The 26,693-nt window shown below is 48.5% G+C and overlaps 10 protein-coding genes and 2 non-coding genes across 12 annotated transcripts; 8 read left to right on the top strand and 4 right to left on the bottom strand.

The window, feature by feature from the left end:
• Positions 1-1,190: 1,190 nt before the first annotated feature.
• On the top strand, positions 1,191-2,726 carry YALI1_E09924g (uncharacterized protein; the record flags this gene model as incomplete). The annotated part of the gene is made up of 1 exon (XM_503686.3): positions 1,191-2,726. The coding sequence occupies one exon, from the start codon at positions 1,191-1,193 to the stop codon at positions 2,724-2,726; it is 1,536 nt and encodes a 511-aa protein (XP_503686.2).
• A 415-nt stretch (positions 2,727-3,141) lies between these two features.
• YALI1_E09904r lies at positions 3,142-3,232 on the top strand. Its single transcript has one exon. It is a non-coding gene; the product is annotated as a tRNA-Asp (tRNA).
• Positions 3,233-3,236: 4 nt separating this feature from the next.
• Positions 3,237-3,355, top strand: YALI1_E09903r. Its single transcript, XR_002432132.3, has one exon. It is a non-coding gene; the product is annotated as a 5S ribosomal RNA (ribosomal RNA).
• Positions 3,356-3,635: 280 nt separating this feature from the next.
• On the bottom strand, positions 3,636-4,133 carry YALI1_E09895g (uncharacterized protein; the record flags this gene model as incomplete). Its single annotated transcript, XM_068282935.1, has 1 exon — positions 3,636-4,133. One exon carries the CDS (start codon positions 4,131-4,133, stop codon positions 3,636-3,638), a length of 498 nt encoding a protein of 165 aa, XP_068139036.1.
• Positions 4,134-5,151: 1,018 nt separating this feature from the next.
• On the top strand, positions 5,152-7,254 carry YALI1_E09884g (uncharacterized protein; the record flags this gene model as incomplete). The annotated part of the gene is made up of 1 exon (XM_503685.3): positions 5,152-7,254. One exon carries the CDS (start codon positions 5,152-5,154, stop codon positions 7,252-7,254), a length of 2,103 nt encoding a protein of 700 aa, XP_503685.2.
• Positions 7,255-9,740: 2,486 nt separating this feature from the next.
• On the bottom strand, positions 9,741-10,037 carry YALI1_E09835g (uncharacterized protein; the record flags this gene model as incomplete). The annotated part of the gene is made up of 2 exons (XM_068282934.1): positions 9,741-9,870; positions 9,925-10,037. 2 exons carry the CDS (start codon positions 10,035-10,037, stop codon positions 9,741-9,743), a joined length of 243 nt encoding a protein of 80 aa, XP_068139035.1.
• A 1,874-nt stretch (positions 10,038-11,911) lies between these two features.
• On the top strand, positions 11,912-12,187 carry YALI1_E09817g (uncharacterized protein; the record flags this gene model as incomplete). The annotated part of the gene is made up of 1 exon (XM_002143029.3): positions 11,912-12,187. The coding sequence occupies one exon, from the start codon at positions 11,912-11,914 to the stop codon at positions 12,185-12,187; it is 276 nt and encodes a 91-aa protein (XP_002143065.1).
• Positions 12,188-15,119: 2,932 nt separating this feature from the next.
• Positions 15,120-15,668, bottom strand: YALI1_E09779g (uncharacterized protein; the record flags this gene model as incomplete). The annotated part of the gene is made up of 1 exon (XM_503684.3): positions 15,120-15,668. The coding sequence occupies one exon, from the start codon at positions 15,666-15,668 to the stop codon at positions 15,120-15,122; it is 549 nt and encodes a 182-aa protein (XP_503684.2).
• Positions 15,669-16,691: 1,023 nt separating this feature from the next.
• YALI1_E09769g (uncharacterized protein) lies at positions 16,692-17,642 on the top strand (the record flags this gene model as incomplete). The annotated part of the gene is made up of 1 exon (XM_503683.3): positions 16,692-17,642. The coding sequence occupies one exon, from the start codon at positions 16,692-16,694 to the stop codon at positions 17,640-17,642; it is 951 nt and encodes a 316-aa protein (XP_503683.3).
• A 927-nt stretch (positions 17,643-18,569) lies between these two features.
• Positions 18,570-20,786, top strand: YALI1_E09750g (uncharacterized protein; the record flags this gene model as incomplete). Its single annotated transcript, XM_068282933.1, has 1 exon — positions 18,570-20,786. One exon carries the CDS (start codon positions 18,570-18,572, stop codon positions 20,784-20,786), a length of 2,217 nt encoding a protein of 738 aa, XP_068139034.1.
• Positions 20,787-23,118: 2,332 nt separating this feature from the next.
• On the top strand, positions 23,119-24,564 carry YALI1_E09705g (uncharacterized protein; the record flags this gene model as incomplete). Its single annotated transcript, XM_503681.3, has 1 exon — positions 23,119-24,564. One exon carries the CDS (start codon positions 23,119-23,121, stop codon positions 24,562-24,564), a length of 1,446 nt encoding a protein of 481 aa, XP_503681.3.
• A 1,242-nt stretch (positions 24,565-25,806) lies between these two features.
• Positions 25,807-26,340, bottom strand: YALI1_E09672g (uncharacterized protein; the record flags this gene model as incomplete). Its single annotated transcript, XM_503680.3, has 1 exon — positions 25,807-26,340. The coding sequence occupies one exon, from the start codon at positions 26,338-26,340 to the stop codon at positions 25,807-25,809; it is 534 nt and encodes a 177-aa protein (XP_503680.1).
• Positions 26,341-26,693: the final 353 nt, after the last annotated feature.

The raw sequence follows: 26,693 nt of genomic DNA, 5'->3' as shown, positions 1-26,693 counted from the left end.
GTACACGTGATTCAACGGTCGCATCTATCTCCAAACCCCCATGCACAGCCCCCCCCCCCCACCTTGTCACCTTGTGGTTCGGTCACATGACCTCTTTGCCCCACGCAGATTCCTACATTTTTCATTAAATTTTTGTTGAGCAGATCATGCATGTTTGCTGCACGTGCCTGGGATCGTTCCTGACAGAGTACGACAGCCAGTAACCGACCAGCCCACAAGCCCTATCGTCACGTGATTGGCCTGGTGGCACAAGGTTGGTCGTTGGTGGTTTAGTTTTCTATTTGTTTGTCTGTCCGTCACACCACATTGTACATTTTCATGTTGAGCCGAGGTAAAGTTTTGGGGTGAGTGGGGATGACGAAGTAGCGAAGCGGGGCTCAACGGTGGGTTGAAAAACTTTAGACTTGGACGACTCGAGCGCATCGACGGGGGTTATTTGGGTTTATTTCGGGTCACGTGACCGGGATATAACGGCGCCCCGGGGTTCGAAATAGCGGGGGTGGCTTTTTGACCGTGGGAGAATTTTTTTTCCCCAGTTAGGCCGTTTTTTCTTCTTTCACACCTTGTCTGATAACCAGCTCACCAAATGACCCAACATGTTTGGTCGAAGTTTAAGCAGCAACGTGAAAGTGGGTGTGCGAACAAGGGCTGGGTTTTAGAGCGTGTTCCAGGAAAGATAGCGGGATTCTGAAAAGCGAGTTTAGTTGGTCTTGATGTCGTGGATTGATTTTCTCTTTAAAAATTCTGAATGGCCCACTACCAACCGCTGTGGAGATTCCTTCCGTATATCCGACTTGAGACTTGTCCAAAAGCCTATTAAACCCGATGAGGTTGAGGAATACCCATGTTTGGCGCGTCTGGGGTAATATATTAACGTTTAGGCGGCAAATGGGCATTGTCCCAACTCGTGTTGTTCCAGGCCGTTGATTTTTAGCGTCGTCTGGGGGGTACTTTTCACGTGCTTATTAAGTGCATATGTCGGAGATTGGTTATCTTGTGCGGAATTCAAATGGTAGAGCAAATCTGACAACGGCAATCGATTCGCGTGCTTATTCTGCGTCGACCGATACATATATGACCCCCCCTCGGGCCCTCCATCTCCGGGTAACTCTTTCCCCTCGCTGGTTAAGCTCAAGTACGCCATCCATCACCCATATAAACCCTGCTGTATCCCTTTCATAATCAGCAACATGTCGACAGTATTTGCAGACGGATCGTTGTTTTCCAACGTGTTGATTCTCGGCACCGGGTTTTCCGGCCTCGCCACCTCCATCAAGCTCAGAACCTCCTGGAACGAGGCCGACTTCCATCTCTATGATCGAGATCACTCTTGGGGAGGAACCTGGGCGGCCAACACGTACCCTGGCTGTGGATCGGACATTCCTGCCATCTGGTACTGTCTCACAAGCGACCCCAAGGGCGATTGGAGCAAGGCCTTCCCTCCCAGAGACGAGATCTACGACTACATCCAGAAGCTGGTGGCCAAGTACGAGTTGCGGCACATGGCGACTTTCCGTACGGAAATCGAGGGCTGCAAGTGGAATGCTGACGAGAAGTTGTGGTATGTGAACGTGCGATCTCTCGAAACCGGCAAGAAGTGGGTGCACAAGTGTCGCGTCCTGTTCACATGCAAGGGCGGACTTGTGGAGCCCAACCGCGTGCAGATTGAGGGTCTGTACACCGACTTTAAGGGACCTGTGATGCACACAGCCCGATGGGACCATTCTGTCGACTACACCAACAAGAATGTCGTTGTTATCGGCAACGGATGTTCTGCCATCCAGGTAATTGCGGCTATTCATGACCAGACAAAGACTCTCACCCAGTTTGCTCGAACTCCACAGTGGATCACTCCTCGTCCCGAGTTTGTGCCCGGACGAATCACCCGTTTCATTTTCACCCGGTTCCCGTTTGTGCTCCATCTTTTGCGCACCATTGTCTTCTTTGTCATTGAGGCCGCCTATCCCATGTTTAAGAAGGGCTGGTTGGGCACCTTTATCCGACGAATTCGAGCCCATCACGCGACTCAAAATATCCGAAAGAAATCTCCCGAAAAGTACTGGAAGGTCCTTAAGCCCGACTACGAGTTTGCGTGCAAACGACTCATCTTCGACTGCGGATACCTGGGGCCTGCACTCAATAACCCAAACATGGAGCTGACATTCGACCGGGTCGTCAAGGTTGAGTCCAACAAGGTGATCACCAAGGACGGCAACTCTTACCCAGCCGACATCATCATTGATGCCACGGGCTTTGATCTTAGTGGAGGCTTTACTAACATTCCCTTCATCGGCGAACATGGAGTCAGCCTGGAAGACTTCTGGGCCAACGGACGAGTTTCTGCCTATGAGACCGTCCTGGTTCCCAACTTCCCCAACAATTTCCTCATCTTTGGACCCAACTCTGCCACCGGACATAACTCGGTGCTGTTTGCCATCGAGAACGCCATCAAGTTCTGCGAGTCCGTGGGTGTCAAGAAGCTCATTTCGGGTGAAACAGACTACATTGGAGTGCGAGCCGAGGCCTACGACCGGTGGATTCATGATGTGGATTCTTCCCATGCCCAGGGTCTGTTGCAACAGGGAGGCTGCCAGTCATGGTACCTGGCTGATAACGGCAGAAACGCCACCACCTACCCCTGGTCTCAGCTGACCGCTTGGCTGCGAGCTCGATGGATCGACAAGAACGCCATTGTGATTGGTAACGGGGAGAAGAAAACAAAGTAAATGTATTGAATATATGCAGCAGTATCACGGTATCGTGGGTTATAGTAGTGTGTATTGGGATACGATAAGTTCAAGAGATGACTTGCTGAAGCTGATCCTGTCTTAAAAACTGTCACACTACCCGATGAGCTCCTTATGAACCCCATAGGCGTATATCAATGTCCAGCTCCATAACACAGGATTTTACAGAACCGTCTTTCTGTCGTTCTCATAACACAAGATGAAAAGACCCAGAAGGATGATAGTTAGTTTCATCACATTGTCCTCTTCATTCTCTCTCTCCAGTTACCAATTATATAGGCACAATGCCTTCATAGCATCCATAAATGGGATATTCTTTTCTATCCTGAATTTTTAGGTCACGTGATTTGAATGGCCGAATCTAGTGTTTCAACGATATTTTACCACCACACAATCCGCAATAGTTTAGTGGCTAGAATTTCCGCCTGTCAGAACATTTAAAGTTCAGCACGCGGGGGACCGGAGTTCAATTCTCCGTTGCGGAGGTTAGGTTACGGCCATATCCTGGTGAAAATACGGCTTCCCGTCCGATCAGCCATAGTCAAGCACCAGAGAGCCCAGTTAGTATTGTAGTGGGAGACCATACGAGAATCCTGGGTGCTGTAATCTTTTTTTTGGCTCCATAAAGATCTTGAGAGGCGCTTGGTGCGAACTAGTATCCAAAATAAAGGATTTGAGGAGGTGACTATGATGGATATCGATGTATTTCCGGCCTTGTAATCTGCCCATCGATGTATAAATGAGCTGTTTTACCAGTTTGATCTTCCACTAACCGTACCAATTGCACGATAATGCTCGTAGATATAAATTGTTTCCGTTACCGCCAAGAACAGCAGCTTCCGGGTCGTCTGATTCCTCAGTCGTTTCTTTTTCCATAAATCTACCGCTTCATCTACAGTGCCGTTTACCCGGGAATTGACGTTTGTTCGAAACCCCGGAGATGGACCGGGCTGCAGCCAATGAAGGGCGGCTTTTTTGCAATAAAGGGCGGTTTTGGCCAATAAAGGGCGGCTTTTGGATGTGTTCAAGTACTGGGGTTGCTTTGATCGCCGAATCCGCTGTTCGACGCGCTTCCTTTCTGTCTGAAGTGGTTAAAAGTTGCAGAATTTCACTTTCTCGCCTGTTTGAACTCAATCCGTCTCGACCAAACGTTCCGCATGGAGGAGGCGCTCCTTTTGCCAAGACGAGGACGAGGCCAAGACAAGGGGGTTCCTGGAAGTACGAGCTTGAAGGGTTCGTGAAAAGCTTGGGCTCTTCTTCACAAAAGCTCGTTCGGACAAGACACGTGAGCACATGTCGTATTTTGCTCTGGAAGGTACGGCTTGAGCAGAAGAAGCATGTTCCTAACGGTGGTTTTTCTTGTTCTCCTGCCGGATCGCATACCATCTCTCGACTCGGTTATTACTTCTGCTTCAAGCATTGTTTGCGCGGGCTTGTTTCAGTCGTCCTAAAGTTTGGATGAAAAGTTATCAATCAAATCTTTTGTAGATGGAAAAGATGGAAAACTTGTTGCAGCAAAGTGAGAGCATTGAATCGAACTCATTGTGCTGGTTATTCCATCTGACTCCATCTCTACTGTACTTGAAATCCAGCTCATACAACTTCTTCAGCTTATCAGATGGAATAGAGATCTACAAGACACTACACTACCTACACTACCTGCCTCGGCACATGCACAGATGACCCCCGTCCAATCAACTCAAACCAGCACCTACCAGGGAAGTTGTAACCAGACTGGGCGGGTTTGGTGCGACATCTGAGCTTCTTGGCGTGCCGGTTGGTGGATATATACTGTTGTTAATTACCTGCTCGGTGCGCAGTAGTGGACCGTGTCTGATCTGAACAAAGACAACGGTTGAAAAGTTGCTGGGTAAGGAAAGTCACTGTATCGTGTAATCAAGCCATTAGTGTGCCAAGCTCTTCCATCATTGCACTAATCGCCAATCTAAGGAGGTGTTAATCTGTCAATCAGTATTTTTTTATATAATTTTTTTCAAATGTTGGTAAGTTTTGAGTTCAAGACCAAGTCGGATCATCTTTCGAGCTGGCCACTTTTCGACTTAGTTATTGGTACCGATGGAAAGATCTCGATCAGAGGATTCTATTCATATCCTCTGTTTTCCTTTCATCTTCTTTGTTCGTTTTCTATGTGAAATGTCCGACTGGATCTGATTAGGAGCTTGCATACATCTGCATCTCGGAGCGATTCCATGATTGGCACCGGCCAGGGTCTTTGTCCACATTGCGCTTGACGGAAGTCATATCGGAGGCCCTTTTCTTGGCAGAGGTGAAATTTCAAGCGGTCTCGCCCGGTTTTCCCTTCTTGGCATCAGTCCATGCAAACAGATATAAAGACGATGGATAAGATGATCTACGGCGAACCTCATCTGCTCAATCGCCTACCATGAAAGTCTCCACGGTGCTGGTCACTTTTCTAAGTGCCTCGTCTGCGTCAGCAAAGACCTACCGACGCCAGGACTCGCTCAACAACAAGCCCTACTGGGCTGCGCTGGGCTGTGACCATCTGATTGGAGGTCACTACAAGTTCAACTTCCCCAAGTTTGACAGTAGCACTGTCAAGTCCAGAAAGCAGATTCTCGAGGAGTACTGCAAGGTCATGCCCTTCATCCAGAGTAAACTGCTCTGTTATCAGGGGGCCATTGAGCCTGAACACTACCATACCCAGGTGCGAAAACAGATCATCCAGGGCTGTCCTAACTACCTGACTCTGGAGATGACCGATGAGTGGCTTGCTAACGCCACTAAAATTGCCGTTGAACCCGAAGATCCCACCGAAATCCTCTATCTTCCCGTCCCGTTTGACCGAGAACATTGGGAGGAGGAGTACGAGGAGGTCAAACCTCACTACGTTGCCCTAGATTACGCGTCGTACTACGGAGTGGCTCTGCTGGCCTACTGGGCCCTGGTGTTCGTTATTGGAACAATCATCAACTTCTCTCAGCACGCTCTATTCAGTGTGTACAAGAAGGTCGGCTTCAACAAGTTCCGAAAGTACGTGTCTCTGCCGGCTCTGTTTGGTTACAAGCACTCTCAGCCAATGGGCTGGGATCCTCTCAAGATGGCTTCTCCCACTCGAATCCAGTCGCTGGTTGTTCTGGGGTACTTGATCATGGCCTTCGTGCTCTGTTTCCCCTCCTACCCTTTCGATGACGACTACGAGGAGGCCGGTCCGTGGGGAGCTCAGCTGGAGGCGTTTGTTGCCGACAGAACAGGAATCATGTCCTTTACCCAGGCCCCTATCGTATTTCTGTTTGCTGGAAGAAACAACCTGCTCATGTGGCTCACCGGCTGGTCCTTCGACACCTTCAACGTCTACCATCGATGGACTTCTCGAGTCATGATGATCTACGCCATCATCCACTCGTGTATCTGGACCTGGATGTGTCGTCATTCGCTGGCACGAGACGCTGCCGAGCTCTACTGGGTGCTGGGAACAGTGGCCACCATTGCCGGCTCTCTCATGTTGTTGCAGGCCATGCACGTGTTCCGATCCCGATGGTACGAGATCTTCCTGGTGTTGCACATTGTCTTCGGTATTCTCTTTGTCGTCGGTCTTTGGTACCACTGCTGGACCATTGGCTGGATGCAGTGGGTCTGGGCCACCATTGCCGTGTGGGGCTTTGACCGAATCATCCGAGTGTGTCGAATTGCCTACTGCGGAGGCATTGTCACTGGCGACTTTACTCTCGTCGACCGAGAACAGCTCATTGTCAAGGCTGAAATCCCCTGTTCGAGACTCTGGTCAATCTACCCCGGAGCCCACGTCTACATCTACTTCCTGTCGGGCAACAAGTTCTGGGAGTCTCATCCCTTCACCATTTACCAGTCGCCTGAGGCGTGCAAGAACGGCAATATGACCATTCTTCTCAAGGCCAAGGATGGAATCACCTTTGATATTGTCACCCGGCTCGTTTCTGCCGGTGGAGCCCGGCCCATGAAAATGCTGATCGAGGGTCCCTATGGCGCCAAGCACCCCGTTGGCAAGTACGACTCTTCCATCTACATTGCCGGCGGTATCGGAATCACCGCCACCTACTCGTACGCCCAGAAGGTGGTTGCCAACTCCGTTTCTAAGAGCATCATCTTCACCTGGGTCGTGCGAGGCGACTCGTGTCTCGAGTGGTTTGGAGACGAGCTCGAGTACCTGCTGGCCGACCCCCGAGTCCGGGTGAACCTCTACATCACCAAGATCGACAAGAAGGAAGGTCTGGCTGAAGAGCTCGCCGAGGAGGCCTGCGAACTCGAGTCCAAGTCTCCCGAAAAACTCTCCATCACCTCCTCCAACAGAGATAACCTCAACATCCAGCACTTCCGGCCCCACATGGCCGAGCTGCTGCCCGAGTACCTCAAGGAGAGCCCCGGCTCTACCGCCATTGTAGTCTGTGGCCCTCCCGCCATGAACGATGACGTCCGACAGGCTCTTTGCGCCAACATTGAGTCCAAGTCCGAGCGAGTGGACTACTTTGAGGAGTCCTTCTCATGGTAGAAAACGAGGCCCAAAAGCTAACGGTATCCATTGGTACCTGAATCATAATGATTCCGCAAAATGTAATTAACGAATGAATAAAGAGATGGAGCGAGTCGCGGTACGTCCGGCTGTACGTCCGGCTGTACGTCAGGTCAGGGCTGTAGGTCGCCACTGGCAATAGACTGTAACATGGTATAGAGGATACGTCGACCCGAATTTGCCAGTCTGTTCCCTTCAGTTTGTCTAACCTGTACCGTGAATATATATCCTCAATATCACTATGACTACAATATCACTATCTCACAACACCAGAAAAAGTACCAGTTTGATCAGATTGGGTACTTTTACTTCGGCTCATGCTTCATCATCCGAGCGGGAGGAATGACAAAAGTCGCAAAAATCGGGATAGTCGTTCTATTGTCAAAGGAGTAGTACGGGGAGGATTGTCACTGGCATGTTAGAGGCTCAAAAATCAACTTTCGATCGGAGTATACTGTCATAAAATGTGATTGGTACAGCTCCTAGGGCTCTCATTGTCTCAGAAGAGCTCCAGGACTTCCTTTTAGACGCTGCGAAAAGATCTCACTCTGGCGGAGCGGTCAGAAGAAAGTAGCTCTCGAACATGTGTCAAGCCGGCGCTCGATGATACAACAGGAGCCCTGTGTTTTTTTGACTAAGACGCGGTTCGCACGAATGAAATGAATGGGTAGCTAGTAGCCAGTGTCTTCAGTTCTGAACCATCATCTGCTGGTCCATAAATCTACTGGCACTTCAGGTTCTCCCTCAATAATGTCGGATACTCGGTAAAGGTGTCTAAGTCGAAGTCGCCGAGTGTTTGTCATAAGGACCTTTTACAGAATCGTCACGTAAATCTTTCCCAGGATCTGGACAACTATTCCATGGTATATACAGGACAATTACTCCAGGAATGGATCCACAAAGGTGCAGAAGGGCGAAATTGGGAAGACATTGAAGAGCTGGTTGCAGATGTGATGGAGACAAAATCGACAAGGCTATCTACCACGGGAGTTCAAACGTGATATCTTGGTGTCTCTGTTGCTCTTGAGGGAGCAGGTTTATTTCTTCTCGTGAGTCTCGGCCCCCACTCGTACCGCACATTGACCTCCGCGATAGTCTCCTCGCACAAGAGCTTTTTTCGTTGCCCTTCTCGGCGCTCTCAGGCACAGTTTCCCGTCGGTATCACCGTCAGTGCACTCTACGTCCCTCTGCATACCAGAAACAGGGTCGGGATTTCTTTTTATTGTGTAATCGAGTGCTACAATCATGATGGGTCGACGTCGAAATGTGTTTTAGCCACAACAAAACATAAATAGCTGTCACTCCTTCAGCTGCTTTCCATCTTCTCTCACTCTCACGCACGTCTGAGTTATTTTTGAGTACTTTTGTCATGCCACTCTGTGTTCCAACCTTCCCGGTGGTATGACGGCTGCTTTTGTTGAGTATCATGACTCGGTAAGATCACTAGACCCCTTTCTGCGGGTTGGGTTTATCAGTGCATTATCGACGCACCAGCTGCATGGACCATCTGGTGATGACGACCGTATGGAGAATGAGACAATGTTAGAGTGATTTTGATGACAACGACTCATTGGAAGGAATTAGATGACAAATCAAAAATCTAGTCTTACACTGAAGCTAGGGAGCATCATGAGTCGACCTCTGACATGTCTGTCGGCCCTACTACATGTAGATGGATCCACATATGGATGAGATCAGCTGCTCTGATCAAAGTACTTGTACTTTGCCTGTACAAGCAGCGAGCTTCTATATGCTCGTTAGATTCGATTTCTTTGTCTTTTTCAACATGGCACAGTTGTATCGTCATCCACATAAAAAGTCGACCTAGATGAATGAAATCACTCCTAAAAAGAAGAACGATTGGATTTTTTTTTTGATACAAGCGGGTTGATCAAGTACAAATAAATCACTCTAATCAACCCCCTATTCCTCTCTCCAATTCAAGACTCGGTTTCAGTGCCACGAGTAACCTCGATTTGACCCAATTTGCGGGATAAATGGCATGTCTATATTGAACTGTACCTGAACAAGTATTCTCTCAATATCAAACCGTATCACCTTCGAAAAGATGCTCATTGGACTTCAACGTGTCTTCCAGCGCAACTCTAGGTCTGGTAAAAGCTCGTTTGTCACTTGCTTGCTATAATCAGGGTTAGTCAGGGTCGGATATCTGAACAAGTCCAACTTCATACTGTACCACATATACACAATACTCGTATTACTAGGCCATTTTATAGAATCATTGCAATCAGTAGAGAATTCCGAATCCAACGGTACATTTTTTATCATCCATTACAATAATAAATTCCGGTCCTAGACGCCGTCAAATAAAGAACTCATGAGATCGTACTACTTGTAACTGAACCGTCATCTGATGACGCAAAACACCTGAATTTGGATGGGGAGCAACCACTGAAGTCTCGTACACCATCCCTACTTCTCCAGCTGTCCCCCGTTGACTCCCTTTAACCCTTCTTTGAGCCATTTAGCCCACTCCGCCTCCACTTTTGGCAAGTGGGCGTATTGGTGGAGATACTGGATCGGACAGTCCCATTCTGCGCCTGCCAAAAGCAACCTTGGTGCGTCTGTTTAACTCTTCATTTTATTCATCCCACCGCAAACATATTCCATCATTTGGTGTCTCGGCACAGCCCAGAGAGATGTACAGGAGTGTACAAGTACATGTAAACAGTAGCGTGTTGGAGGTCAATGAAACGAGTGGATAGCAAGCCTGTCTGATTGGGCCGTAACAAAGGTGTCATTGATAGTGGTTGTCAGAAAAATAACAAGAACCAAATGAAACCAAATGAAATCAAAACTGGCTAATCAACACAGGCCAATCAACCCGAAACAATCCCATCAACCACCCCTTCAACACACCAACAACCTCCCCCTCCCCCACCAACTCCCCCCACCACCCCAAACGAGCTTCTCGACCAGGTGGAGGCAGATCAAAGTGGGTCTCCTGTGGTCTCTTCCGTCTCTCAGAATCATTGCCTACATCAACAAAAGAGCACGTTATCGAAACCGTATTTTGCAACATTTTCTCCCTGCACAAACGCAACCCTCCGCTCTCCTTCACGTCACGTGACCCTACTTCCTCTCCTCCTTCCAATCCCACGTGCCGTGCAATTTTCATTTTTTTTTCTGTTTCAGTTCGGTGCATGAGAAATTAAACTCTGTATTGTTTTTGGTCTTTCAACAGCGTGGTGATATGTTCAGATATGATTGTTTTTTGAAAGAGGTTCTCATTTGATTGACTTGCCATATCTTTCCAGAGTATTTTCCGTTTTCCCTTTTTTCCCCCCGATTTTTTTATTATTTTTTTTTATTTATAACCCAGGCTGTGTGCACCATTAATACATCCCGTCCCACATGGAAAATGTGTCACGATCTTGCCTTTTTGGAATTCATGAGAAATCCTCCACTTGCTCAATTCCACAATGATCCTGAACCGTAAATGTTTTAATGGCTGTTGTCTGGTCGGAAAATGACTGAAGACGCAAATTACCGATACAGACAGAATTTCCTCGTCGAGAGGAAGAGAATGATACTTTCAAATCTGTCACAACTCCAACATCGACGGAAATAACACCATCTTTTTGGTCTTCATTTTTTTCATTTGGCCAAAGATCACTACTACTTGTAGGACACGAAACCCACAAGCCCAATTGGAACCACGCGCTATTTTTAAATAACCCTAACCCCAACAATTTTCCCTAACCCTTGTGATCCTCCGTATACCCCTTTTTGTTGCTTGCCCTCGCGACCGCCACAGCCTCATGATTTTTACATGTTTTAATATTAGGTTTTGTTTGCGGAAGGATGTGGTTTTTCTGGTGAATATAATGATTGAGGTGGTTGTTTTATTTGATAATTCCATTTCTAATGGACACATTCTGGTGTAGGTTTTTTCCGATTTTTTTTCCGATTTTTCCCAACTTTTTTTGGATATTCTACAATTCCTGGGTTATTTCTCATTGTTTTTAGGTTTCATAAAATCTGGGGTAATTTGAAAATGCAACAAAAATCAACATGAGCAGTAAATCGATGAATATTGAGGCTAGAAGAATTTGAAAAGTATCAAAATGTTCAGAAAAGGTTACAGAATTCCAAAGCTCCGTTTATCACTGTTTACAATCCATTTACAACCTCCTAATGGAATCCCCCCCCTCCACCCCAATTTGGCATTCCCAACAAGGGCTAGGGCGCCCCAAAAAGGAAGGAGTGCCGAATCCAACCTCCCAATGCATCGAGCCAGGTTAGGGCACGGTTACATGTTGTTACATGCAGGGCTTTTACATTTACCCCAAAACAGAATACCCTAACCCAACCCAAATCGGGAAGGGAGCAACTCGTGTAACGGCCCAAGCCACAGACCGCAGTCCATGTACACAAATGTATCTCTGCAAGGTTTAAGTTTGCGGTTGTAAAAATAAATAAGCTCAAGGTTCATAAGGTTCATAAGGCTGGCATATATCGATGACTATATAGCAATGGGCTTGACAAGATATAAAGGGAGGGTATCCGGTGTTGAAAAGAAATATTATCGTCTTCTGACACTCTTCAGGCACTCTTTCGTCGCACAAACACTGCTTCACAGCTTCCACACCCCACACACCACACACCACTCACAATGGACTCTCAAAGCATAACCAACCTGATGGACTCCATCTACATTCCTTCCACCAAGAAGACCACTTCTACGTCCATTCCTGCCCATCATCCTTCGCTGATTCAGCAGGACAACGTTGGTGACAACCACGCTCTTCCCTGCGGTTGCACCGGCAACACTTGCATTTCCAACCAGCTGTGGTGGTCCAAGAACTCTTCTGCTGCTGCTGCCTCGTCTCCCGTTCTGGCTTCTCGACGGGACTCTATGGTTTCTCAGGACTCCTTCATGTCTCTCTAGACATTTGCGTATTTATTCTAACATTAATTTAACATTGAACGACGTGTTTGTAGACTGTATTGTGGAGCTGTGTTGTAGAGCTGGTAGAGCTATATTGATAGTTGTGGTAGTACTGTTGCTATCACTCATGCCAACCAACTACACCAACACCTAAATCTGGGTATAGCCAAGTCCAGACGTGTTTGATTCGAGTTCAAGACGTTTATGCAAGTTCAAGACTCCATTACTAGTTGTAGAATCATCCTGAAGCTACCATACAGGATTGCACTGCCCACCAGATGACCATTTCGACTTTTTCTGCGGTGACACGACCAGGATGACCATGCTTCCTCTCTCCCTCCAATGTCTGTATGTTCATTCCCCAAATAGGCCCTTTGTTCACTATCAGGTCGTATTTTTGACTTTTATGTCGATCTGGTCAAGCCAGAGATAACGAAGATAGGGCCAAGGGTGGAGAGGTAAAGGAGCGGAGATTGCGGTCCTCACAGATTGGTATGACTAATAAGTGGTCTTTTCCGGGTTTCTAGTCGCTCACCGAGCAGAATATTCCACCAGAAACACCGACGTATGACTCAAAGCGGTCTAAACCTTTTAGAAGTCACGCGAGAGCTTGTGCTAACAGCAGAGTCACGATGGCTGGGGTGGTGAAGACAGTCTACAGTTGATGTGCAGTAGCTCCGCCGGATCAGGCTGGGCTGATAGAGTGTGTTTTATCGTTGTCACATGACCATTCGAATAGATAGTGGGTTGACCTAGATTCAATAGAATTCTGTGTGTGGAAGAGATGATGAGAAGGTGACATGGTATGTGGGGTTATCGGGCTGATATCATCAATTGGTTGAATTTACAAAGCCCCAACGTCAATATTACGCCTGGTCTGACATGAAGTACGGTATATATGACTGAACATACTGTACTTGACAAAATTTGTAAGGCAAAAGTTCCCGATAAACCTCAAGAGTATATCAAAATGCTTGTGTCGATCTGAATATTATAATAGTTTTACTATTCCCTCTTTCTGTCATACAAAATCTCTCATAATTCTCTCTTGAGCATCCTCGATAACCGATAGATAAGACGCTACGATAAGACACTCGATGAGACCACACATAAGATATGACACTGCAGGTCTTCGGTAATAGAAGGTGGCTTCGTATGCGTCTGAGTCTCAATTCTAGCGCCGTACAGCCGTTCCATTGCAGAGATAAACCTCCAAATAATCAAAACTTATCGATCGATGCTGATGAGAGGAGCGCTGAACCTGTAGTCTGAGTGGGGTCTATGGATAGATAAGTTGGTCTTATTTCTGCCTATTCTGACCACATCCTCTGACTTCACAATGTCGAGATAAGACTCACTAATGTAAATGTAGCGCTACAAGCTGCAGTATTGTCAGAGTGTGAGAGCGGGTCTAATAATAGGACTAAATAATTCATCAACTGAATCAACTGGCAATGTAACAGTTGCAGTTTGATATTTATCTAGGAGCGTTGATGATTGGATAGTGATAGTCTGATGGGGGACCGGTTATTGGACCCGTATCGGACCAGATATCGGACCAGGTATCGGACCAGGTATCCCGGGATTGAATTACATCTCAAGAGATAACAGGGACGTGATCAAAACATATAACTACAAATAGTGAGATGGAACCACGTATTACGTCTTATAAAGATATGTGGATAGCAGTCAGATAAGCCTACACATGTTGTACGATATCTCTGATAAGAGAGAAGCCAGAGAATACCGTGATCTCCTCGGTAGTAACGGTCTCCAGAAGAGTAATTGGCGTGTTTAGAATCAACTATATCATCTTCTCAATATCTCCTGGATCGCATGACGCCCACCCATTCCCCACCCATTGCCCGCTCCACTCCCCACCATGCACAGCCGTTGATATCAGTGCACCCCAGACCAGCCCGAGCCACGTGAGACAAGCCGCGACGGCCTCGGGCTGGGTTGTGTTTGTGACATGGCCGTTTTTACAGTCTCCGGCAAATGTTACAGCGCTGCGTATTTTGAAACAGCCACTTTCGGAGGCATGTCTCAGCCAGCCATCGCCCAGCCCCCTTTTCCTCCCTTCTAGAAGCTTAATGTGCATGATAAAAGCTTGATAATGCAAGTGGCACGTGGTAGACATATATGGGAGGAATGAGCGGAAGAACCTGTATTTTTGGAATCAACAAAGTTTCGAGAACACGCCGGTTTTCTCAGATTTTCTCTCAGACGGCTTTTTAACGAATTAAATGGAATTCTGCAAAAAACGGTCGCGAGCTTATTTATCCCAATAAATAACGCCATTGTCATGCAAGGGGCTGCATTTTGGAAAAACCTTAATATTCGATTAGTCATCATTAAATGGGTTTTTTTCGGTGATTTTTGGCAGAGATTAATTGGGAAAATATGGAAGAAATTGATAGAAAAGAAGTTGAGTTTACAAGTCTGCAAGATGTCTAATGAGATCCTTCGTCATCATCTGACTCTCCGTATTCCGGTTGTACTTCTTCTGAGGGGTTGTATATGGCGGTGATAGAGCTGGGAAACGTCTTCGCAAGTGTACTTGGTGATGTAGAATGTAGCCTATTCATTCTATCGTAATTTTGTACCATGCTTATCAGTTACAAAGGACATGTACATACTCAACTACTGAATTGGATAGATTTACAATGCCGTTTCAACAATCCAAATACCATCTGAAAGTCCAAGGAGGACTTTTATGAGAGATTCCACTGTGGTAACAAAGAGCAAGGACAATATCTCTTCAATTATGTTACTGACTTCGTTTACTCATGACTTCACCTACTCACTCTAGTCCTATCGGTCTTTCTGGTATCGCTCATAATTCATCATTCATAAGTTAGTTATGTGTAGTATCGGCGTGCTTCAAGAGTGTGTGGATTCATGGCCGTTGGTCATTCTTTCCGTCGTCTCTCTACTGGTTCACCTCAAACTTCAGAGTCACGTCTCGGTAAAAAACCCCCTGCTGAAGCTGGTTAATGACATGGTCCAGCAGTAGAGCCCGGCCACTTCGGAGCTCTTCCTGCAAGATCGGGGAAGACTTTTCTCGGATCAGAAAATGGAAATGGTACTTGCCAGGGGGGTAGGGCACGTAGAGAACCGGCTGCATGTTCTTCATTTTGATTCCGTAGATCTCAGGCAGGATATTGACCACCTGGTTTCGCATGCTCTGTAGCCAGTCCACATGGTCTGGAACCAAGTCGCGGAGGCTGTGAACGTCGTGTCTGTAGGCAATGGCGATCAAATTGAGCTCTCGAAAGTCCCGCTCGTTCCACTTCTGGTGGATAAACAGCACAAAGCCCGTCTTCTGGTCCAGGTCGCCGTAAATCACGTCCTGGGGAGACTCGTCTCTATATAGCACTCCATCGGCCCACTTGTGGTCTAGAGCGAACGAGTTTTGGACCACGGGGAGCACAGAGGAATAGAAGTAATCCGGCGTTTCGATGATGGTAGTCGCGGTCATGGTGGCGGTGATGAAGAGGACGGAGAGAAGAAAAGGTTGCGCAAACTTGTAATGAGACAGTGAAGAGAGGGGTCGTATATGGAAGATGATGAAGAGAAGCTGCAGAGATAAAAGCAGTACCCACTTGGAGAGCTCAATGAGAGGAATCTAATGATGTAACTTGATTTCCTATCGAATCAAAGCTCACAAAAATATACACGGCCCGAGGAGTGCATGTGATTAGATTGAGTTTATGCATGTGATTAATGATGGGGTAGTAACGGCGGAAGTATGACGTTATCTGGTCACGTGCGGTGGAATATGACGTTGATTAGTAATCACAAACCAAGGATGGTGAGATCATGATCACAATTGGTTTGTTGTTGGTATATGTACGTCGTAGTTGTGGAAATTGTGGTAATATGAAGGCCACGAATTGATATAGAGAACTTCTAGGGTACATACTGTACAGCATGTAGGGGAGGTGTTAGAAACAACGCGGTTCATGATAAGGTGGAAATATAACGATGAAACAACCACCAATCGATTCCTGTTGATCTCCAGAATCTAATGATATATTTTTTATTTCTCTAAGTTGTCCTCAGCAAAAGTTGTGACAAAATATCATCATTTTAAGTCGAAAAAGACCCCAAGAAAGTCTCCCCATTAATCCCATATTCTCTTGTCCCAAATTAAACCTCTTTTAACCTCTTCTAATTAGCCCACATGTCGTAACCGCAACAACACATCGATAGCTTATCTTCACCACATTGGATGTGTAAGTGTAAGGTCACAAACACACACACTATTATATATAAGGCATTATTGTCACCCAACTTTCTCTTCCTCTCAACCACACAGCTAACACGCACTCTAGATACCAAGAAAGGATTCCTGTTGCTACAACACTCGCGCTACACTGCTAACCGAGATCCACAGACAGCTCACTCACACAAAGACACCTCTTCGATACTACGAGACACCATACACCTCATACCCCAAGTGATACCCTCCCCGCACGCTCGATAACTACACAAACACACAATGTCAGGAGCCATTGTCGATACCCTCAACGTGGCCTTTACGGCCGGCTCGGTGGTCGCCGACACCTTTGGCATTCGAGCCCTTCTCGAATTCAACAGATACGGCACCGCCACCGTGGCTCCGCTGCCCACCCAGAACCTCAAGGCTTACTACATCCGACGCAACCGACGCGACCGCAACCGAATGGTCAACGTGTTTGCCGGCAACGGCCAGCTCGTCTACACCATTGAGCGGAAGACCCAGTTCTCCACCGTGTGGTCCGTGCTGTCCACAGACCGACGCGAGGTGGCCACCGTCAATGCCGGCCTCTTCAACCGGTGCTTCGACTTCCACAATAAGCCCGAGGTCCAGCACCGAGACTTGCTGGCCGAGACCGGCCTCACCGGCATCTACCGCAAGTTCTACCTTGCTGACGGTGCTGCCTACGAGTGGTCGCGGTCCTCGGGCTTCCTGGAGCGAATCGTCAACCCTGGCGGAGGCGACGAGGAAATCCGACAACGGGTCGCCAAGGCTCGTCTGATGCGACAGTTTCGATTTGACTATGAACTGGTGGTGGATGAGAGCGGCATTGACGCCGACGTGGCTATTGTGACGGGCTTTATCACCATGCTGTGCTCCTGGGGGCTGGGCAACTCCACTGCCACTCGTGGACCCACCTACATCCCCGGTAACCCCGGCCCCAACCCTGCGCCTCGTCCGCTCCCTATGCCTACTCCTGCTCCAGGGTACCCTCTGCTGCCTCCTGGCGGGCCCTTACCCGGCCCCATGTCCGATCCCAACAACGGTGTGGAGCTGGTTATCCACAGTGGGTCTGGTACCCAGAATGCGACCACTACGGTGAGCCTGGACGATGACAATGTGTTTCTGGTGCTGGACGAGGCCGACGAGCACGGAAACTTTATGAGCAATGACGAGCTGTTGCGGGAGGTGGAGCGGCAGCTGGGTGTTTGACGCCCAACTGCCGACTGCCTGCGGCCTGTATTTTGGGCCGCTGCCCGACACCTTGAGAAAGGAGGTGTGGTGGCCACGCTACGTTAAGGAACTTTGTTTTGACTTGTTTGAATCTCGTCTTGAACCAGCTTTTATATAAACTAATGTACGGAAATTCGTTTTTTTGCGGCCGGTGCGGCCTGTAGCGTTGCGGAGGTGTGCGATGAGTTGGCGTCACGTGAGTATTCGCGATTGGCATGAAAAGATACTTTACGGGTGACTTTTAAGCTTCGGGAGTAATGTCCGGGGTCTGGTTTTGTTTGACGATGTGAGACCTGTTGATTCGTTGGCAATATTCACTCAGTGGGATGGATGAGATGCTTCGGTTTCTGGTATCTTGGCGTGGCAAAAAAGAAAGAGTTCTTCATGGGTTGCTTTGTGTGGTATTATGGGGCCTGTATAACTTGGTGAGTCTGTGAATTTGTGTTAAAAGTCTTCTAACTAGCGGTTGACTTTTTTTCAAGTATTTCTGGCATTGTAGTTCAGTTTGTTTTTTTGGTTCAACTACTAACTCTAACTGTCGGATCCCGGATTACGGATGCGAGAATTGTGCTGCTCCGGCACGCGCGTCTGTAGTGCAAAGGGTCTTTTGCCGCTTGGAAAAGTGCGTCCAGCGGCTCAAAGTGTCTTTTTTTATTGTGTCTGGTTTTTTATATAAGGCGTTGGAGATTTCTGATCCGTTCTTGTCATAGTACACTTTGGTCACGTGCAATCTGATAATCCCCTGGGTCGTTGAACTTACCCTGTATTGACGAACCTTAGCATACGCAATCAGCCAACTAAAAGTCTCTTTGGCCGCGGGTTTGTTGTGAGATAGAACCTTGATAGTTGTCTTGGTGTTTCAACGTCAGCTTACCGACTCTTTTTTGGACCTTTGAACGTGCATCAATGAACATGCGGGTGAGTGTGGCGCGGGCCGGTCACGTGCTGGGTCACGTGAGGGGGCTCTCTCCAGCCCTTTCGACCAGATCAATGTGGTTGTCTTTACCGAGATCAGGCTATGGATCTGTGGCTACTTTGACATCTAAGCGGGTGTTGGCGTGTTTGACGCCTTTACGACAGTTTTCCACGTCTCCGGCGGTTTCCAACGCCAACCACAAGAATGTCGACAACATCAACAAGAGTCCTGCAAACGACGCCGCCAACAATGCAGTGGAGAAGGGTGACAAGCCGACCACGTCTCCGGAGAAACTGGCCACCAAGGCAGAAAAGTCTTCGGCCAACTCAGTGAAAGCAGCCGCCAATGCTCTGGGCGAATCCAACCTCTCCAACTCGGAACAACGACGGCTCGACTGGATCATCATGAAGGACATGCTCAAGTACATCTGGCCCAAGGGCAAGACGTCAGTCAAGTTCCGAGTACTTGTGGCCGTGGCTCTGCTTGTGGGCGCCAAGCTTCTCAACGTCCAGGTACCCTTCTTTTTCAAGGAGATCATTGACGACATGAACATTGAGTGGAACTCCGCCACTGCTCTTGGAGTGGGTATCACCGCTTTGATCTTCTCGTATGGAGCGGCCCGGTTTGGAGCAGTGCTGTTTGGAGAGCTGCGAAACGCCATTTTCGCGTCGGTGGCCCAGAAGGCCATCAAGGAGGTGGCCACCAATGTGTTCCGACACCTGCTCAAGCTCGACATGGCCTTCCATCTCAGCAGACAGACTGGAGGCATTACTCGAGCCATTGACCGAGGAACCAAGGGTATTTCGTTTGTTCTTTCGTCCATGGTGTTCCATATCATCCCCATTGCACTGGAAATCTCTCTGGTCTGTGGAATTCTGTCCTACAACTTTGGCTGGAAGTATGCTCTTGTTACCGGAGCTACCATGGTTTCCTATGCGATTTTCACCATTACCACCACCTCGTGGCGAACAAAATTCCGACGAAATGCCAATCGGGCTGATAACGAGGCCTCCAACGTGTGTCTGGACTCGCTCATCAACATTGAGGCGGTCAAGTCGTTTGGAAATGAGGGATACATGGTCGATAAGTACCAGAGTGCTTTGACCAAGTACGAGAAGGCTAGTATCAAGATTGCCACTTCTCTAGCCTTCCTCAACTCCGGCCAGAACCTCATTTTCTCGTCCGCTCTCACTGCTATGATGTACATGACCTGCTGCGGGGTTGCTGATGGATCCCTGACCGTTGGAGACCTTGTTCTGGTCAACCAGCTTGTTTTCCAGCTCTCCGTGCCTCTCAATTTCCTCGGCTCCGTTTACAGAGACCTGCGACAGAGTCTGCTGGACATGGGATCTCTGTTCTCTCTGCAAAAGGTGGCTGGACAGATCCAGGAGTCTCCCAACGCCAAGCCTCTTCAGCTGACCAACGGAGAGATCAGATTTGAGAACGTTACCTATGGGTATCACCCCGATAGACCCATTCTCAAGAATGCGTCGTTTGTGATCCCTGGAGGCCTCAAAACTGCCATTGTCGGACCGTCTGGATCCGGAAAGAGTACCATTCTCAAGCTTGCGTTCCGGTTCTATGATACCCAGGAGGGCCGCATTCTCATTGACGGCCAGGACGTGCGTGAGGTGACTCTGGCTTCTCTCCGGTCTGCTATTGGAGTGGTCCCCCAGGACACTCCTCTTTTCAACGATTCCATCATGAACAACATTCGTTTTGGACGTCTCGAGGCTGACGACAAGGAGGTCGAGAACGCCGCCTGTGCTGCCAAGCTCGATGCTCTAGTCAGACAACTTCCCGACGGCTGGAACACCAATGTCGGAGAGCGAGGCATGATGATTTCTGGAGGAGAAAAGCAGCGGCTGGCTGTGGCTCGAGTGTTGCTCAAAAACTCGCCCGTGGTGTTCCTGGACGAGGCTACCTCTGCCCTGGACACCAACACCGAGCGTCAGTTGCTCGCCAACATGGACCAGGTTCTTGGCGACAAGACCTGCGTGGCCATTGCCCACCGTCTGCGAACCGTGGCCGACTCGGACAAGATCATTTGTCTTAACCAGGGCGGCGTTGAGGAGGAGGGTACGCAGGCCGAGCTGCTTCTCAAGGATGGTCTGTACAAGAGCATGTGGGACGCGCAGGAGCAGGTTGAGCTTGGCGAGGAGGGCATCAAGGAGGCTGAAGAGAAGGCCGCGAAGAAGGACGTGTAATGATAGTTGATGAGCGGCCGTGTTAGATGATTTGGACTAACTAGACGACTGGACGATGGTTAATACTAGATGATTACTAAACGAATAATGATACATGATTTGACAACTACTGGCATAGGTAGCTATTCTCCTATCTACATGAACCGATGCGATGGATGCAGATATTTTGACAACAGTATATATCGTACCTAGTCTATAGACACCAGAATGTGTCAACCAATCAAATCAAGACGGAATATAAAACAAATCCACCCCTTACGTGATTTTAATACCGAACTTTCCCTCTGCCATGTCGATAATAGTGGAAGATATCTGGATCGAAGACGGATTTTTTGAAGGATCGACTCTGGAAATGGGGGATCGATCCATCCTGGAGCTCAGATATCAACTCCTTGGTCAATTATCGACTTGGTGTGGGCTATATCAGCTACTCCTATGTCGTCAATGTTCTCTTACCTTCAGAGTCGTATCGATGGCACAGAGCGGAAACGGCTTGCGGGTTAGTTCCTAAAAACGGAGCCAATAAATCGCTCCCGTTATACATTGTCCGTCCGACTCGGGGATATAACCACTTGACATGGTTCTATTTTTCTTTGTTCGAGAGCGCTAAGTCGAGAGGACGAAAGGGGCACTAAAAGCTGGAAAATACGAGGACAAGGAGATGTCGCTGAAAAGACAAGTGTTTCTTTCCAGTTAGTGCCACATTGAAACTCCTTTGGTTACAGGAGAGACGGGCAGAATGAGCAGCTCGTTCTGGTGTTCTGTTTACATGAATATGATTCATAATGGAGAAACAGTACAGAGCATATCCCAGTGTGTGTTTCACCATGAAACGAAGGACCGATTGAGACCTCTGGACAGTCTCCTTGACTCGTTGTAGCTGTATCATGATACCATGTCCTTTACCAGGCTCTACAACAACATCAGAACGACAGTATGTACTATCTGGTTGGTTAAAGAGCGGTAGACTGTATCATAATTGATTGCATCATAACAATCCGAAGTTGATCTTTTTATCAACGCCTTCTCTTTTAGGCAATTGGAGATCAATGGAGCGTCTAGATGCTGCCGCAGAATGCTCTGTGTCGGCAGATTTGAAAGTGACAAAGGCCCACGGGATATCGGAATGGGCTTTTATTATCCTTGGCTCGAGTTTACGTGGGTATCGGGTGTCTATCGACCATTCTCTAAGATATTATATCTGTTTGTCGCGTTGTGGACGAGCCCCTCGTCTGTGAAGCACTGACTACTGGAGCTCTCTAGAGACTCTGGTGGTGCAGTATAACCTCTAGGTCGACCTGAGGACACCATCGAGCTGCTTTTGCCACTATCGCGTTGCCTTCTTTCCCATACATGCTCCTAATCAGGCAAATAACAAATGTTGGGTCCACATTGTTCCGCAATAGTGGATAATTGTGGACTAGCGCGGCTGGGCAGAATGGATACTCCAAAATGCAGTAATGGCGTGCGGGAGGCAAGGTTGGCGCTATCAGTTGCCAATTAACACACACTATCCGGTTTTCCGTCCCTTGACCCTTCGTTTTATCCATCTGGCTATCAGGAACTGGTGGTGATGATCAGAAAGAGTCGAACCGTTTAGCGCTGCACGTCACTCGCAAAACACTCGCAAAACACTCGCAAAACGCTCAAATAGCGCTCAAATAGCGCTCAAATACCCACCTTCTCAACACCATCCCCGTTTGTGGATCGGCTTTGTCTTGAACGTGTTTGCAGCGTGTTAGTTCTGGTCTAATCCGATCCGGACCAATAGATACGTTGGGGCGGCTACCACGCCAGCTTCTGCAGGGTCAGCTCGCCAATGAGTCTCAGTTCGAAATACTGTACCCGTCCCATTAGAGCTCCTCGAACGCTTCAGTACCTGAGGAGTATCACAACTCTGATACACGCTGTACAAATAGGAGTCTCAGCCAGCAGTGATAAAGGGTATAGACAATGGTTTGCTGCGTTCTGAAGAGGAGCCGACCGGTGCAAACTAACCGCCAGTCAGAACAAGAAGAACCATGTCCTTGTCCTGGAGCCTTTGGTCAAGAAGAACCAGAGTCCTTGTCCTGAAGCCTTTCGTCAAGCCTTAGTCTGTCCTTCCCCCATTAGGATCTCAGCCACATGGTGCTGACACCATTCTTCATCACGGTGGTGGGATTGTGGGCTAGATTGGTGAACCGAATGCTTGGCTTGTGTCAACCTGAATGGACCAGGGAGCACGTTTCATGGTGGGTCCAAAGTTGAGAGGAGTGTATATAACGAGAATGAGCTCCCATCACAAGAAGAACCAGACCATTTCTTCTACCCACACTCGCTACTACCTCATACCATGAAGCTGTCTCTCGCTACCATTGTTGCCTTCTCTGCCCTTGTTGTGGCTCAGAACCCCAGTCCTGAGACCGTGTCCAGTGATATTGCTATCGGCACCCCCTCCACCCTGTCTCCTGGATCCACCTCCCAGGCTGCCTCCGGTACCCTTGCCGCTCCCACTGCCACCCCTACCTCCACTGCCACTTCCGCCAACCTCTCTGTGCTCGACAATGTGCTCAGCGAGGTTCAGGCCGTTCTGGCTGACGTTCTGGCCGAGCTTCCCGACATTCCAGAGCTGCAGGCTCTGATTGCCACCGTGAATGCCTCCCTGGCAGACATTCTTGCCCGTCTCCCTGCTCTGGAGGCAGGTCAGTCCGCTTCTTCGGCCGCTGCCGCTTCCTCCACTGCTTCGACCTCTCCCTCCAGCAACTTCACCAACCCTCTGCTCGTCCGACAAGTTCGACGGGTGGTCAAGCTTGTTGCCCGAGATTCCATTGCCGAACTTTCTGACGACGTCAGCACTCTAGTGGGCAACCTTCAGGCCATTGTCGCCATCATCGAGGGCGTTGAGCCCCGATCCGACTCTCTTCAGGCTGCCCTTGACCAAATTCTGGCCATTATCGCTCGACTTGAGAACTGGTTAGCTGAGACCAACGGTGAGGAGGTCCCCACTTCCTCCGCCGGCTCTGCCATTTCCGGCTCTGTCTCTGTCATTTCCGGTTCCGCCCCTGCCACCTCCACTTCTCCCTTTGTCACCACTCTGAGCATCTCTTCTGCTTCTGCTTTGCTTCTGCTTCTGCTGGTTCCGATGGTCTTCCTTTCCTCTTCCTCTCTCTCCTCTTCTTCCTCCTCTTCTCTTCGTCCACTGAGGTCACCATTGTCTACGTCAAGGAGTGCGGCTGCTACAAGCACAAGGACGGCTCAGTTGCTACCCATGAGGAGGTCGAGGCCCACGAGGCTGCGCATTCCCAGTCCAAGGGAGATACCGAGTCCAAGGGAGATACCAAGGGCTCCTCTTCCGGAGGTAAGACTACTTACTCCACTGACTCTGCCTCTTCTGGATCCAGCTCCTCCGGTTCTTCCTCTTCCGGCTCCAGCTCTTCCTCTTCCGGCTCCAGCTCTTCTGGATCAGCTTCCCACGCGGGATCTTCCTTCTCTGGAGCTTCCTCTCCAGGCTCTGCTGTTTCCGACTCTTCCAGCTCTTCTGGATCAGCTGCCCACGCAGGATCTTCCTCCTCTTCCGGTTCATCTTCCAGCTCTTCCCCAGCACCTGCTGCCGGCGGATCCTCTGCCCCTGGCTCTGCTCCCGCTGCCGGACCCGCTCTTTCGCCTGCTGGAGAGCACGTTGCCCAGGCCAACGGTGCCTCTGCCATGTCTGTCGGTACCGCTGCTCTTGCTCTGCCCTTCATCATGGCTCTCTTTTAATTCCATAACACACCCTATTGTTGGCACAAGTCTGCTGTAATCTATTTTTCTCTACTTCTAACCAAGTGAAAGTAGTACGAGTGTACAGTATGTACTGTCAAGTTTGTGTAGATTTACTTGTATTAAAACCGATTAAATTACATGAAACAGCGAAAATCGTACAAAATCGTACAAAATCGAACAAAATCGTACAAAATCGAACAAAATCGAACAAAATCGTACAAAATCGTACAAAATCGAACAAAATCGAACAAAATGAACAAAATTGAAACTCAAGAATCACAACACTTACAACTTACGCCTTATCTATCTCTACAATTTTCACACTCCAATTTTTTAAACTTTGATAAATTGATTTTTCATGCACCGCGAAAACAACACGTCGTCGTCAAACCTCCCTCCCCCATCGCACGATATGAGCACAAACACCACTTTCAGCGATAACACCGTGTTGCGAATATTCACCAATGAGTCCTTTCAATCGGACGATGTTCGTGTCGCGGCTGGAGTGATCAAATCGTCAGCAGAGTACCTCCGACTGTTTACTGAGGAGGCTATTGCCCTGGCCATCAGACAGAAAGAAGAGACCGGAGAGACAGTTGACTCACGTGATCTTGATCGAGTCAAGGAGGAGTTGAGAGATGGCTTCTGATAGCGATTCCGTCACTTCTGAATGTGTGTCCTGCACCGTGACTCGACCGTGCTCGAAGAACTTGTTATGAGTCTGCGACGATTGTTACTTGCGTAATGACGCTCACACAGCCACCCTACAGTAGAGAATTACTGGTGCAATCCGAAGACAACAGCAACTCCTGGAGGACCTTTTGGACAGACGCCGCTGTGACTTTCATCCCAGTTCATCTGGATAGGAATAGCATTGCCTTACCAGATGCCGGTCTTGAAGGGATACGTGTGTGGAAAGTTATGTTCGCTTCTTGCCTGGATAAATGTCTTTGCAGAGAGACGAAACGATTTGCTAGTGTGGCGTTTATCTCTTTTCCCGCCATGATCCTCCATTAAATGCATGTCAACCAGCTCACACGGCACTGATGTGTCAACCAGCTAATATATCCAATTGGATCATCGATCATCGGTACTGTACTGTTCGAGCCTCTCATCACCTTCTACTGTAAAACTCGACCGTGCAATCTTGTGCATGGGTGGTTCCTACACGACGGCTACTGTTGCCCATGGTCTACATCTACTGCAGCCCTGTTTATACTCATGTAATACAATATATATCTCATCTATCCGATAAATATCAGGCGACCACGACGGGTGGTCAGCTCTCGGTAACAACCACAGACTCGGGTCTCAGCAGATAGACGTTCTTATCATGGGTCAGACCGTCATGGGTGCCAACGTTGGAGACCTTGCCAATCACTCCAAAGGGTCCCCGGTCGCACTCAGCACATGCCAAGAGTCGTTCGATGGAAACCGTGGTCTTTCCGTCGCTAGAAATTAGAGACGGTTCTTGACCAGCCTCGAACACAGGCTTAGTCACAGAGATATTGTCAAAGTCGAAGGGATCGTAAAATGGCAGGAAGAACTCCGAGTCGGGATTTGTGGTTGCGACATGGGTCGCTTCAGCGGCGTCGGTTTTCAATTCGCTCTTCTCGCTCTCAATGGCCTTTGTGTCCGTCTTTTCACTGTCACTGGCGACGACATCTTTACTGTTAACGAAATTGAGGGCCGCCTTCTGGACCTTGAGGGCGTCCTCCGAGGCGGCAGAAGCCCGTACCAGCAGCTCGATGGGGTGTTTGTTGGCCACGACAAGCCGGCTCTTGCACTGGGGGTAGGGACAGCAGTATTTCATGGTGATGGAGCAGATAGAGAGATCGAGATGATGAAATATGTGCGTCTATGTACAAGATGCATCTGTCATGCACATGACACGTTGGTGACTAAGGCACTAGTAAGATCAAGTGGAGATATCGGGCGGAGGATTTGGGTGGCGATTTGGTAGAAGTTATGACTCCCTTTTGCCACCGTTCCCAGTATCTCTGATTATGTAAGTTTTTGGAGATGGACTGAGCATAGGGATGGTACTATCAGGTGAAATTTTGATTAGTGAGTAACCTCACTATGACGATTTTTACCGCGCTCTCTGTTACAGCAGATGGAATAAGTTGATAATTGGACTACTGTAGGTCGAGAGGAAGAATCGCT

Source organism: Yarrowia lipolytica, chromosome 1E (assembly GCF_001761485.1).
Source record: "Yarrowia lipolytica chromosome 1E, complete sequence".
In the NCBI taxonomy this organism is placed as follows: Eukaryota; Fungi; Ascomycota; class Dipodascomycetes; order Dipodascales; genus Yarrowia; species Yarrowia lipolytica.
Note: the sequence above shows the minus strand (reverse complement) of the source record. Positions and strands in the feature narration are given on the sequence as shown.